Source organism: Sciurus carolinensis, chromosome 12 (assembly GCF_902686445.1).
Source record: "Sciurus carolinensis chromosome 12, mSciCar1.2, whole genome shotgun sequence".
NCBI lineage: Eukaryota > Metazoa > Chordata > Mammalia > Rodentia > Sciuridae > Sciurus > Sciurus carolinensis.
This window is the reverse complement of record NC_062224.1, coordinates 43,930,686-43,945,165: the sequence shown is the minus strand read 5'-3', so window position 1 is coordinate 43,945,165 and position 14,480 is coordinate 43,930,686. Positions and strand designations below refer to the sequence as shown.

Genomic DNA, 14,480 nt, shown 5'->3' with positions numbered 1-14,480 from the left:
CTGCATTGGAGACCAAGCATTCAACACATGAGCCTTTGGGGGAAAATCCAGATCCAAATCATAGTATACTATATTTATATACACACACATAGTATACTATTTATATACACACTTGTATGTATATATATGGACATATGCATCATTATATACCATAATTGATATTATACTATAGTTTATGATATACATATCAGTTATTTACCAATTTTCCATGCTTGAATATTTCACTGATCTTGAATATTTTGTGATTACAAATAAAGTTATAATGAATACATAATACATTTCCATTTTTGATCTGTGAATAGGTATTAACCTAAAATATAAATATCCTAAGGAAATTAGAGACTAATATAAACAATCTGATGTCTAGGTGTATTTCCAAAATGACCATATATCTTCAACACATTGAAAATGTTCTAACAGTTTTCATGCCAGACCTAGCATCATAGTAATTTATTTATAACTTTATAAAATGAAAGAAAATGTTGCTGCCACTTGTTATAAATTTGATATCTGGAGACTATAGGACTAAATTTCTATTGAAGGACTAAATGTCTCTCTTAATGTAGCTCATGATGAAGTACCTTATGAAAATCTTTTGCCAAAAGATCAAGATTCAGTGCCAAAAACCCAAGTGCAATCAAAGAAGCAAAAAACTTTCAGAGGGGAAGAACTTAATAGTAAGTATACTGATTATAGCATGATATAGTAAAAATTAATATATAAATTTAATTTAAATTAATATTAATAACTAACTGATACTAATTTAAATTCATCAGAACTTTTTTCTTTGGTTTAATGTATATTTTATAGAAAATTTACATTTTAATATGAAGTTTGCAAACTCTAAAACAACTCAAGAACAAAAAGTCATGTAAAGATATTCATAAATTTATTAGACCACCCAACATCTTACACACAGCAAAGATGGAACTAAAATTAAATGGATAGTTTACAGATGGTTGGCTTTTAAGTTTTGCAATGAGGGCAATTATTCCTTTTTATTCCCCAGGCTGTCCATGTTGCTTTTGTTAGACAGTGGCACTGAGTGCCAGTTAGAATTTTTTATCAAAAGATATTATATAGCCAAGGTCATGCTCACTGTCCACCAATGATAGTAACAGGCCAATAATTGTGTCATAAAGGGTAGTGCTTCTCAACTGACTCTGGAACTTTATGGCCTGAAAGCCTGTTGAGCACCTCTGGTCTGTAGCAGTTATTTGTTGTTTGTTTTACCATAGGCTCCAAGCAGCAAACAGGTGTTGCTAATATATAAACACAGATGGAATTCAGACAGGTCCAAGAAGAGGGCAGTGAGGGTAGTCAGTTGAAGGGTCCCAGGCATCATGTTGGTCAGGGTCCCTTGAAATGTAGTGATCTTTATGGTAACCAGATAGATGGGTGTTGTCTCATCTCTGTGACTGGAATATGAATGTGGTAGTAACTGAATAATCCCAACAATTGCCCATTTTATTTTTATTTCAGTCTTGCACAGAGGGCAATAGTAGTTCAATAGGTTCATGATCTTCCACATATCTCACTAAGATGTCTCTTTTTGCGGGGGGGGATGGTGCTGAGAATTGAACTCAGGAGCACTCAACCACTGAGTCATTATCACCAGCCCTATTTTGTATTTTATTTAGAGATAGGGTCTCACTGAGTTACCGAGCACTTGCTTTTGCTGAGACTACTTTGAACTTGAAATCTTCCTGCCTCAGCTTCCCAAGCCTCTGAAATTACAGGCATGCACCAACCAAGCCTAGCTTCACTAAAATATCCTTAAACATCATCAGAGGGAGGGAGTAAATACAACTGTGTGTTCATATAGAAAAACTCATTTAACAAGTAAGTACCATAACAATGGGGATTTGTAGTGGTCTGAAAGGATCCATTCAAAGTTGGGAATGGACAAATGGCACTAGAATAATAACTAGAAAAAATTATCAGTTTCTTTCTCATCCTTGTGATAAAAGTCGTGGGTATCATGGTAATTTGTTTACTGGTGTCCAAAAGGTCCAGTAAGTGCAATTTCCTTCTACCTCCACTTTAAAGTTTGAATTTGGTGTTGCTTCTTAGGTGCATAGGGAACTTTGCCTAAGCCCTACTCATGTTCATTTATGAATAGTGAGCAGTCTGAATAAAACAGGGTCTGTGAGAAAGACCTCACAAGGTGCCACTCTAGTCAGATTACTTCATTCTTCAAGGAGGCAAACTACTCAAGTCTCAAGATTCATTGACAGAGTGGAGAAGATAGCGTTTATAGTAGCCACAGTGGCCAGCAAATATAGATCTCAGTGCCTGTTGGACCCCCGATGGCTCATCATCTGCCCTTCAGCCTTTGGTGGAGAACCCATCAATCTAATTGTTTTGTTTGATAACCAGTCCCATGTATCTCTTTCATAAGGCCATTGCCTGCACTGCTCAGCAGAGGACACGTAATTGCCATTCTTTTATCACTTCATTGGTCATCGTTTGCTACCTAGACTGTCACTTGGATCCCCCAAATTTATCAAAGATCTGGATTATGCTGATTGAATGCCATGTCCTTAGGAGGAGTTTGTTGAGCTTGATAACCAGGGGGATTGAAACAAGTGAACTTAAAAATCTGTGTCTGGTCAACAATCTTATCTGTTGTTCTCATGCCCTCATTGTACAATGAAGGGATCACCAGGGTCCTCTGTTGTTTTTCTAATTTGACACATCTTAGGAGCTCAGCTGTGAGTCCTGGAATAGGGAAAGGACCATTATTCCTGCTGGGAACTGAGAATCTTATGTAAACAATTCATTAGAACTCTCCAAGTGTTCTGTGTCAGATAATGTATTAATGAATTGCTTGGATTAGTGTTTTTTTTTTTTTTTCTTTAGCAGTGTCATCTCTTTATGTTCATTTTAGTTTTAGTCCCTCTAAGTTTTTTAACTTAATTTTATTTTTGGACTATGTTAAATATTAACCTACTTCTAATCTTATATGAAAAAAATATATACTTAGAAAAGTATCAGTACTTTTTTTATACCTCCTACTGCATTCACTAGTCCTCCTGTCTCCAACTACAACCAGAATGTTTTCTTATATATTTCTTGTTTTCCAGTTTGTAAACATAAGTACCTCTTTTTTCTCTCTTATAATTTTTCCCATTTCCCCTTTTTTTCTTTCCCAATAGTTAGCACATCAGTGCTTTATTTTTTCTTAACAATATTTCCTGGAAATATCTTGATGTATGTTTATTAATGTGTTTTTTATATTATAGATATGCCACGAGTCATATCATAATTTTTATATATTTATTCATATAACTTATATAAACTGTTATAGTTTATACCTTAATTTATTCAGTCCAACTCCCATGCTAATACAGTTAGTTTTAACTATTTTGAAACTATAAATAATGGGATAAAGAAGAACCTTGTATACATGCATTTTCATTGTAAATATCTATGAATTTCTCTAAATATTTTTTCGTCCTTGCCACATGCAAAACACATCCAACCCATACCAACATCCCCCAAAATTCAGCTATAATTCTAAAATCTCATCTAAAAATCAGTAACTTCAAGTTCCAAAACTTATCACCTAAATCATTAAAACAATTATGGGTGAGCCTTGGAATAAGATTCATCCCAGGAGGAAAATGTTTTCCACCAGTGAACCCGTGAAACCATACATCAAGATTTCTACTTCTAAAACAGTCATAGGGCAGATATTTCAATTCCAAAAGGGAAAAAGATGGATGAAAAACAGGGGATGAGAAGTCCCAAGCAAATCCAGAATCTGACAGGGCAAATTTCATTAGATTTTAAGTCTTGAGAATAATGCTAACTGGCTTGATGCCGTGTCCTCTATGGCTCTGCCTCCTTGGGTCTAGGTAGTGACCTGGATCAGAGTAGGCGAAAGTTCAGTCCTCTGACATATCTCCTGGGCCTGAGGTGGCAACAGAAACCTCGGGCATCTGAACTACACTTAGGGTCATTATTCTCTTTTCTGGAAGGATAGCACAAGTTCAAAACAGAATAGCTCTATTGACACATTTCCTATCTAGAAATCTTAGAAGTCTGACAACCTTCCTTTAGTTTGTCCAGCCTCCAACTCCTTTAGTCCAAGCTGGCAGTACTTCTGTTACAATGGTTGACTGGATCCAGTCTGCATACCTAGTCTCTTTAGCAAACAGTTGTCCAGCCACACCCTTGACATTAACTCTAGAACATGTATTCTTTTTTTTTTTTCACATGTAGATAGGTTGATAATTTTGCAAATTTTCATTTTGTTTCCTTTTTAATTTTTAACTGATTTCTTTAGTGCTTGCTTTATCAGAAAGAAATAATCAGGCTGTACCATAAGTACTGCACTTGGAAATCGCCTCTGCTAAATATTGGAGTTCATGGCTTATAAATTCTACTATTATAAGTTTTACTATTGTTGAGTACTTTCTACCCAATAGAACACAATTCAAACAGGTTCTCTAGCATTTTAGAATATAAATTGACTTTTCTTCAGTTTCCAATAACTTGTTCTTCATTTCCATCTGAGACTTGACTGGTAAATCTTTAACATTCATATTTCTGTCACTGACAATATGTGCATAGCTCTAAATTGAAAGACACTTTCTCTACAGGTCTTTCCTTTTTCTTTCTGAGATTATATTCTGAAGTACTTAAGGTTAGGACTTCAACACATTTTAGGTGGAGGGCACATAATTCAACCCATAACTTTCTCATCAGAGGATCAGGGATTGTAGAGATCACAGTTAATTTAAACCAATGAAATGATTGAACACGAGAACCTTAACCTAAATGGCACGTTTACCCACTTGAATGGATTAACTGGGTTGTAACTGTAGGCAGATAGGGTGTGACTGAAGGAGATAGGTCACTGGGAGCATTCCTTTGGGGTTATGTATTGTCCATGGTGAGAAGAATGCTGTCTCTGCTTCCTGATGATGATGTCCTGAACTGCTTTCCTCCACCACACTCTTCTGCCTCACCTTCGGCCCAGAGCAATGGAGCCTGAGAAATGGACTGAGACCTCTGAAGTCATGAGTGCCAAATAAACTTTAACTCCTCTAAAATTGTTCTTGTTAGGTCTTTTGATCACAGCAACAAAAAAGCTGACCAAAACACCATTGTTGATTAACCAGAAAACGGATTGTGTTGTAGACTGATCAGCATGGACTTATGGGGAGGTTCAGTTGAGCTCAGTAATAAGTAGGAATGGCATGAACAAATATAGAAATCTGAGTCTCATACAATCTCATAATGTACTGTCTTCACTCATGAGAGACCACTAGAGTGACTGACAGGGAAACTATATACTTTGAATGAATGATCCAGCTTGATGTTATGCAATGTCAAGGAAGTCATCATGTGTGAGCCAAATGTCTCTGAGCTCAAATAATACCCAACTGAGAATGCAGTCATTCTCATTATATACACATATGTTTATATGTATACATGTACATATATACACATTCACATTATAAACATTCATGTGAAAATATGAACTTTTGCTTACATATATACATGTATTTTAGAAATCATGCAGTCTCTCAGATACCTTCAAGTTTAGTTCCTCAGGGTTTGTTCTCACCTTCCTCCATTTGGTATGTGTATGCCTTTTCTTCTCCAGTGTGAATCCTGATTCTTAAAACATCAACAGATTCACACATGTGCTCAATCCTATAATGTTTCAAATCTTATTTCAGAATTGTTTATCACGTATTACTATGAAAACAAATTTACTAAAAAGATTTCATCATTTGCTTCCTGCCCATTCTGCCACATTATTACCCAAAACTGTGTGTTTCATATTCTGTATTCTTGAGTCACTTGGATTAGTAGTTTGTATTTTCTCTTCAGTAGATTCATTTTAATAAGATTGCTTCAATTTTAGTGCCCACTTCTTGTCCTTATTGATTTCATTCTGTTTTTGAATATATAGAATATTAACCTACTTCCAAAAGTAAATATTATTCAGAAAGTGTTCTTAAAGAATAACTCCTTTAACATTCCTTGCATTTTCTTGCCCATCTCCCTGTGTTTCCTTTCAAAAGGTTAATATCCCTCTATTTCTATTTTTTCTAATTATTTCTTTCAAATTCCATTTTTTCACTTATTTCCTGGAAATTTCTTCATGTCAGTTTATAGAAATCTTTTTCATTGTTTTTACATAAATATGTACAGTGGTTTGTATCACATTGTATATAATAATTCATATTCAACCAATATATATGAACATTTAAATCATTTTGAATATTTGTAATTACAAATAATAATAACATAGTGAATAAACTTGTGGTTGGTCTGTGAATATGTATTAACCTAAAGCTTACATAACCCATGAATCCTGGAGACCAATGTACAATATGTTCTATGTGTCAGAATATTTATAAATAATAAGATAACTTCCACAACATTCATTAAAATGATTCTCATCATTTTCTTGTTGCATCTAGCATTATGGTACCTTACATTTCATCAAAAATTAGAACAAAGTTCTTCACTTCAATGAGTTAATCTTTTTATGAGTTCAGAACCTTCATGATTCAATCACTTTCCAAGAGCCCTACCTTTGAACATTGTATATTGGGGGCCATCCCTTTAACATAGGAGCCAATGGAGGATATTTTAGATCCAAAACATAATACTAGTGTAAGTACATGTATAGTACAAGTATTCTGATGTCAGCTTATCCCCAATTCCCACTTCTTGTCACTCACTCACATATGTATAAGTAATTATTACTGAATACATGGTTACTATTATTATTTATTAATATTCTACAATTGGTTTAATCAATTAAGAGTAAGAAAAATGAAATATTTTCATTTATTAATTTTCTGATATTTTTCTTCTCTTTGATGGTCTTTGTTTTTGTTCTGTATAATGTTCCTTTTTCTTTCCCCTAAGGAACCTCTTTTGACATTTTTCACCTGATGAAAGCCTTTGTCTTGGAACCCACTATTCTTGGCATCCATTTGTAGGCTTTATCTCCTATGCTCAGAAGGCCCAGGTTGCTTTGCCATATAGGTGCTAGAACATCTATAGGGAGAATGCTGTGCATCTTGAATGATCAGAAATGTATTCACAGTTACAGATGATTGTTATTTCCCCTCAGTGGTGTAAGATATTGATCAAAGACCAAGAACACATTGACTGGCTCATTTGAAATGGAGATATACCCCTGGCTTGGGACACATAGTAAAATGAAAACAGCCTACTAAAGAATCCTCCAGACAGTAGTGGGAGAGTGATGCATTCCAGTAAATGGGAAAATCTCAACATAGGAATACAGAAAATATGATGAAGCAAGTAATGAAGATGCTTTGAAAAGTCTATAACCCTGCAACAACAAATTTATAGATATTGAAGTGGATAAAAATCTCAGAGAATTCAAAGTTGGTGGTTAAAATGATCCTTGAGCTAAAGGAAGATCTAATGAATGAGCTAAGAGAGGAAATATAGGGGTGAAAAATCATTTTAATAAACAGGTAAGTGTCCCTGAAAAAGATTCAAAAAGATATTTTGGAAATAAAAGAACCAATAAGTCAAATAAAAATTCAGTTGAAAGTATTACCAATAGAACAGACCATATAGAAGACAGATTTTCAGGCCTCAAAGACAAGGTATATGATCTTGAAAATTCTGTCAACAATAAAAACAATAAGAAACCATAATCACAATATTCAGTAAATCTGGTATAACCCCCAGAGACCAAATCTAAGAACCACTGTAATTGAACAGAGTTCCTAGATACAAACTAAGAGTATGGATAACCTTTTCTGTGAAATATATCAGAAAATTTCGGAACTTAGAAATGGTCATCTAAATACAGGAGGCATTTCAAGGCCCAAATAGATGAGATGAATAAAGAACCTCTTCCTGACACATTATAATTAAAATGGCTAACATACAGTACAAAGATAGAATTTTAAAAGCTTCAAACAGCAGGTTACATTTAAAGATTAACCAACAAGAATCACCTGATTGCTTAGCATAGTCTCTAAAGGCCAGGAGGGCATGGAACACATCATTCCAAGTCCTAAAAGAAGATAACTGCCAACAAAATTATCCAGCAAAACTTTTCTTTAGAACTGAAGAAGAAATAAAAATCTAAGATAAGCATAAACTAAGACAGCACTACAGAAAATATTTACAGAAACATTACACATACATTAAATACAAATGTCACATCCAGTGAATGGACAAATCTCATGAGAAGAGTAACTAAACAAATTAAAATTAGAACCAAAGTCAACATCAGAAAAAATTAAAATGACAGGTAATAATAAACATCTCTATAGCACTCAATGTGAGTGGTCTCAACTCTTCAATTAAAAGACATATTCTAGAAGAGTGGATTAAAAACAAGACCTAACTTTTTTGCAAGACACTAATTGTACAGGCAAAACTGACCACAGGATGGTTAAAGCTTGGAAAAAGATATTCCATGAAAATGGAGATTGAACCCAAGCAACAGTTGCTACTCTGAGAACTAGAAAAAAATAATATTAAAATTCATATGGAAAAATAAAGAACCAGAATAGCCAAATCAGTACTCAGTAATAAGTCAGTGATAGAGGTATCACAATTCCTGACTTCAAAATATACTACAGAACTTAGAAACAAAAGCTACATAGTATTGGCATAAGAGCAGACATGTATACACTGGTATATAAATACCAGTGAATAAATTAAAAAATGCAGAGAGAAACCCATATAGATACAGTCAGCTGATCCTTGACCAAGGTGCCAAAAACATATGTTAGAGAAAAGACAGCCTTTTTTTTTTTTAACATATAGTGCTTGAAAAATTGAGTATCCATTTGTAGAAGAATGAAACTAGATGCATAGTTCTCACTCTGCACAAATGCAACTCAGAATGGATAAAAAACCTAGGAATCAGACCAGAAATTTTGCAACTTCTAGAAGAAAACATATAATCAATACTCCATCATGTAAATGCAGGTAGTGACTTCCTTGATAAGACTCCTAAAGCTTAGGAAATAAAACTAAGGAGTTGTGCAGCATCATATTAATTGTGCAGTGTCAAATTAAACTGCTTCTGAACAACAGCAAAGTAAACAATGGCAATTGCTATTGAGAAAAGAAGAAATAAAAGACTGGGGTTTTGGGGGTTTGTTCTCCTCTCTCCTGCCTAGTACCATGACCTAAGCTGCTTTCTTCTGCCATGCTCTTCCACCATGATGTTGTGCCTCACCTCAGGTCCCCAAAGAATGAAGTCTGCCATTTATGGACTAAGGCCCCTAAAAACATGAGCCTCTAGATAAACTTTTCCCCCTCTGATTGTTCTTGTCATGTCTTTTGGTCATAGTGGTTAAAAAAAAAAATTGGCTAAAACAGAAATTGGTACCAGGAGTGGGGCTGTTGCTGTGAATAACCTGACCATGTGGTTCAGAAGCTTTTGAAGTATTTTGGAATTTGCAGGAAGAATTTTGGAGAGTTTAGTGATGACAGTTGGAAAAGCTCTAGAATGTTGTAAGCTTTTTAGTTTGATGTCATTCATTTGTTGATTTTATATTTCATTTCTTGTGCTTTAGGAGTCTTAGTCTTATTAATATGTACATATTTGACTGTATGACCAATGTGATCCTACAATATGTATAATCAGAAAAATGAGAAATTATACTCCACTTATATATGATCTATCAAAATGTATATCCCTTTCATTTCTTTCTTTTGCATAACTGCTCTGGCTAGAGTTTCAAGTACTATGTTGAATAGAAGTAGTGAATGCAGGCATCCTTGTCTTGTTCCTGTTTTTAGAGGGAATGGTTTTAGTTTTTCTCCACTTAGAATGATAATGGCCTTGGGTTTGTCATATATGGCTTTTACAGTGTTGAGGTATGTTCCTTCTATCCCTAGATTTTCCACTGTTCTAAACATGAATGAATAATATATTTTGTCAAATGCTTTTCTGCAACTATTGAGATAATCATGTGATTCTTTAAGTCTATTTTTGTGATGTATCACTTTTTTATTAATGCATATTAATTAGAATCATTAGCTTCATTGTAGCGTATTCATATGTGCATAGAATTTACTTTGATCCCTTCTCTTCCCCATTGTCCCCCTTCATATATATCTTCTCCCCTCACCCCTAATCCCCTTTCTCTTCTCTAATAATCTCACTTAGCTTCACTTTTCAGAAGATATAGCAACCAGAAAAAGTTGGTGCTGTGGTTTGGACATGTCATGTGCCCCCAAAGTTCATGTTTTGAAAGCATGATCCCCAATATGTCCATATTTCAAACATCTGTTTTATAGATCAAAAATTGGTTCCAATGACTGATGAAAGTCCTTTGCCAGAAGACTCAAAATCAAAAGATCTTCCACAAAGTAAGAAACGCAAAATTGCCCAAGAGGAAAAACTTGGTATGTACAATATTGGCAAATATTTTTAAGTCATATAAACACTCATACTATAACAATAAGTTTGGAATATAGTTATAAATGTATATCAAGCTATTTTTTATTTTTATATCTAATATAATAATAGCAAACATTTATTATTTATTAAATGGTTATTATAAAATAAGTAACAAAGAAAAGCTTTGAGGGAAATATTGTTATCATCATCTAAGATATAAGGAGAGTGAGACATTGGATAATTTGTCTAAATTCACATAATTAGAGATGAATTTCAAACACAGATAATCTGGTTCTTTACTCTGCTATTATCACCCCCAGGAAAACTAGAATCTTGGAAGATACTAAAATCTTGGAAGAATCTGATTGGATTTGACTTTAAAGTGGTAAAACAATTTCCTCTAACCTTTCATGCAATTCCTTCTTTTACTTTCTTTTACTACCATCTTTCCGTTGCTACCAGAATTTCTTGTACTCTTTTAGAATGTAATTGTTATTACCTTAACAATCACAAGAAGACAGTATGTTCCTCAATTTCAGATCTTTAGTAACAAAAAAGTTGATAAATTGTTGAAAAAAAAATCATATATGTGTTTTCTTGTTTATTTTTATATGTTTCATTTTTTGTGTAGCTATGTATCAGTTCTTGATTTTAAAAGCGTGAAACAAATAGTGCTTTCTTAACATGTTGAAGAAAATCTGTCTTTAATACTCCATTGAAAATTAAAATATACTATTAAAGTTGAAATCAAGACAGAATTACTATTGCTGCTAAATGAAACAAAGTTCTAAAATATCTAATCTGTGTAATACAAAAAGAAAAATAATCTGTTATAAATATTAGAAGTGTTGGTACATGTTTATTGCTTATAGACTATTAGACTTGTACCATTAAAACATGGAAGAGTCAAATATTTAATATCAATATGAGTTTTCAGCAAAGTGGCAAATACAAATTTGCTAAAGGAAAACAGCAATATTCCTATATATACTAGTAATATATAGTATATATATTCCTATATATACTATATATTCCTATATATACTCTTATCAACTAGTGTTGATAAGAGGGCAATAAAATATCTGATAATTACCACCAAAAAACATGTTGGTTTTCATATGATGAAAACAAAAGACAAAAAGAAATGTTGGCCAAACAGGGAGATATTTCCTCCAACAGAAAAATAAATAGTAGATTTATTGTTGATCAAATAAATATATATTACTAATAAAAGGAATTGAATTAAAATATAGTTTGTTATTCATGAAGTAATGAAGATATATGAAATCAATTAGGAAGGGTATGAGAAAATAAATTTCAATGTTATAGGTATATACATACTATATAATGATTGAATAATTTGGGGATAGCTATAGAAAATATTTATATTGGGCATAATACCTGAATCCAATTTTTTAAAATTCTGGGTATAGGAATTAGTAACTGAAAATATATGTATTATTAAAATAATATGCATTTTTAAAATTTCTCTTTAAATTTTTAAATCAAATAACTACATGATAACTCAGACAAATATGTTTAGTCATATAGGTAATGTTAACCAGAAGGTCATCATACTCCTACTTATTATACTTCTTCTTCATAATACCACTTTATTAGAAGCAGGTAATTACAAGAATACAACAATAATTTACATAATTTTAATAGGAATGGCTTTTGGTGCCTCAGCAGATATCAGGGTATTAGTTCTTAGAGTGAAATAGAAAGGGGAATTAATGTGTAGCAGTAAATCTATATTTCTGATTTTTCAAAGAGTTTTATCAGAAATAGATGTGAAATTTATGAAATTAGCTACTTGTATTTATTGAGAAAAATTTTGCCTTATGACTTGATGTAATGATGTATTGATAATTTCCTAACTTTCAGACATTATAGTCTTATTAAGATTAGGAAATATCAGATAAGTTTCAATCATGTTTCTGTGTTAAATTTGCTAAAAGTTATTTTCTTTGCAGAACAAGATTTGGATGAAAGTTTTAAACTTGAAGATGTAGAGTCCTACACAGGATACATGGGTAAAACTCAAGGAAATAGAGCTTTCCAATCTGAAAAATTGAGAAGTATGTATGATAGTGATGAATGTATTTTAAAATAATAGTCAAAATATTTAATGATTTTAAAATGTGTTCTAAATGTAGTTCAGTTGTTTTGTGGATTTACAGTTGAATTTTTCTCTAGGCTGAATATTTTAGTACATACTTTACCAAAATTGGATTATTGTGGAAGTGATTAATACTACCTATTCTCATAGTCTCTAATATTCTAATTTTTACATTTCATTTTACAAATTTATTTGGCCAAAGAGCACTGACTTTTTCTTTTTCTGGTAATAGTGTTTTATGGAATACTACCTTAGGAAATACTTTTCTAGAATTTTATAGAACCATTATAGTTATTTCATTTTCAAGTATAATATTCACCCCATATTCATATTTAAATTCTTGACAAATATTATCTGCTAAAATATATTAGCTATAATCTAAAAAAAATTATTCTTGATTTTTTGGTATAATTTTGTGATTTTGGTATAATTTTGTGGAGAATATCTGTCCCTCCACCCAAAAAAAAATTGTGTTAGTACTCAATACCCAGTGTGATTATATTAAGAGATGGGCCTTTTGGGAATTCATTAGGATCCCACATTTACAAACGGTATTAGTACTGTTATAAAAGGGGTGTTAGGGAATGCCCTAGTTCCTTTGCTCTTCCATGAGGTAAAAACACAGAGTTCATCCCTGCCACTCTTTAGCCATGGGGGGGACACAGAAAAAGTGCCATCTGTATGGAATAGGTCCTCACAAGACATCAAACTATGACACGTTCATCTTGGAATTCCTAGATTATAGTACAAGGAAAAATAAATTTTTATTGTTCATAAATTACCCAGTCTAATGTGTTTTGCTATAGCAGTGAAAACAGACTAAGACAGTAATTGGTATTGAAAAGCAGAGTGCTACTATAACAAACACCTAAAAAGTGGTTTTGAAACTGGATAAGTGGTAGAAGTTGGACTGTAAATGACTATTTTGGTGAGGGCTCAGAAGAAGAGAAGGACTATAGACAAAGGTGTCAATCTTCTTAGAGATTTTTTAAATGATTGTGAATAGAATGTAGATAGAAATATGGAGAGTAAAGGCCATTGTGATGAATTCTCCGATATAAAAGAAGAACATGTGATTAGAAACTGCAAAAAAAGGTCATCCTTATTATAAAGTATAAAGGATTTGACTAAATTTTGCCTATGTCCTAGTGTTTTCTGGTAGGAGGAACTTAGATATAATGAAATCTGATATTTGGCAGAAGAGATCACTAAACAAAGTTTTGAGGGTACAGCACAACTTCTCTTTACTGCTTATAGTTAAATGAAAAGAGAAAACAAAAACAGAATTTACAATTAAACAAGAAGTAAAACTTGAAAGATTCGGAAGTTTTTCAGCCTGACTCTCTTTGTAAAAGCATATTTGGAAGGAAATACCAAAAGGCAATTGAAATGTCCAATCTTGCAGTTATTAAAGTGAGTGTATTGATTAGGAAGGAATAGTTTCTTGACAACTGGAATGAGGACATATGAGAAGATACTCATGAGGCCGTAGGGACACAAACCCCTAACCTCTGCAGTCTTCCTTGCCATTCAAAGTGCCTTTCTAGACAGGGATGTCAGCAACACGATAGAAGGCAGCTTTTTTCCTGACTCCCGCAGATGTACTGAATAAATACCTATAAATGGATCAGTTCCTTCTGTAAGTCAGAAGCTCATTCAGAGATTCCTACGCATCAGAAACTGGAAAATTTTCACACTGAAATGGCAAGGAAAGGTAGAGACTCATACACAAGATATGGCCTGACCCCAGTATCTTATAATGAAAAGGTATACTCAATTCCCAACTTGTTCTTGAAGAATGAAGGGTTAGGACCACATAGATCGATTCCAGAATTTACAACTCTTACCAGTGTTTGGCTCTTAAATCACCTGCCTCAAGGAGTGGAAGTGACTTGGAATTCACCAGTTTTCCTGAAGCACAGTAAACACAGACACAGTTTTGATGGGTAGAAAGCCCTTCTAGTAGTTGTAACTCTTCAA

At 33.1% G+C, this 14,480-nt stretch overlaps 1 protein-coding gene across 1 annotated transcript in view; it reads left to right on the top strand.

The window, feature by feature from the left end:
- Positions 1 to 12,460, top strand: part of LOC124961283 (coiled-coil domain-containing protein 7-like) — a 51,394-nt gene extending 38,934 nt beyond the window's left edge. The window contains exons 8-11 of the mRNA XM_047519926.1: positions 567 to 677; positions 10,276 to 10,383; positions 10,699 to 10,763; positions 12,355 to 12,460. Of these exons, the coding sequence (XP_047375882.1) occupies positions 567 to 677; positions 10,276 to 10,383; positions 10,699 to 10,763; positions 12,355 to 12,393 (323 nt within the window). The 3' untranslated portion in view covers positions 12,394 to 12,460. The remainder of the gene's footprint in view (positions 1 to 566; positions 678 to 10,275; positions 10,384 to 10,698; positions 10,764 to 12,354) is intronic.
- Positions 12,461 to 14,480: the final 2,020 nt, after the last annotated feature.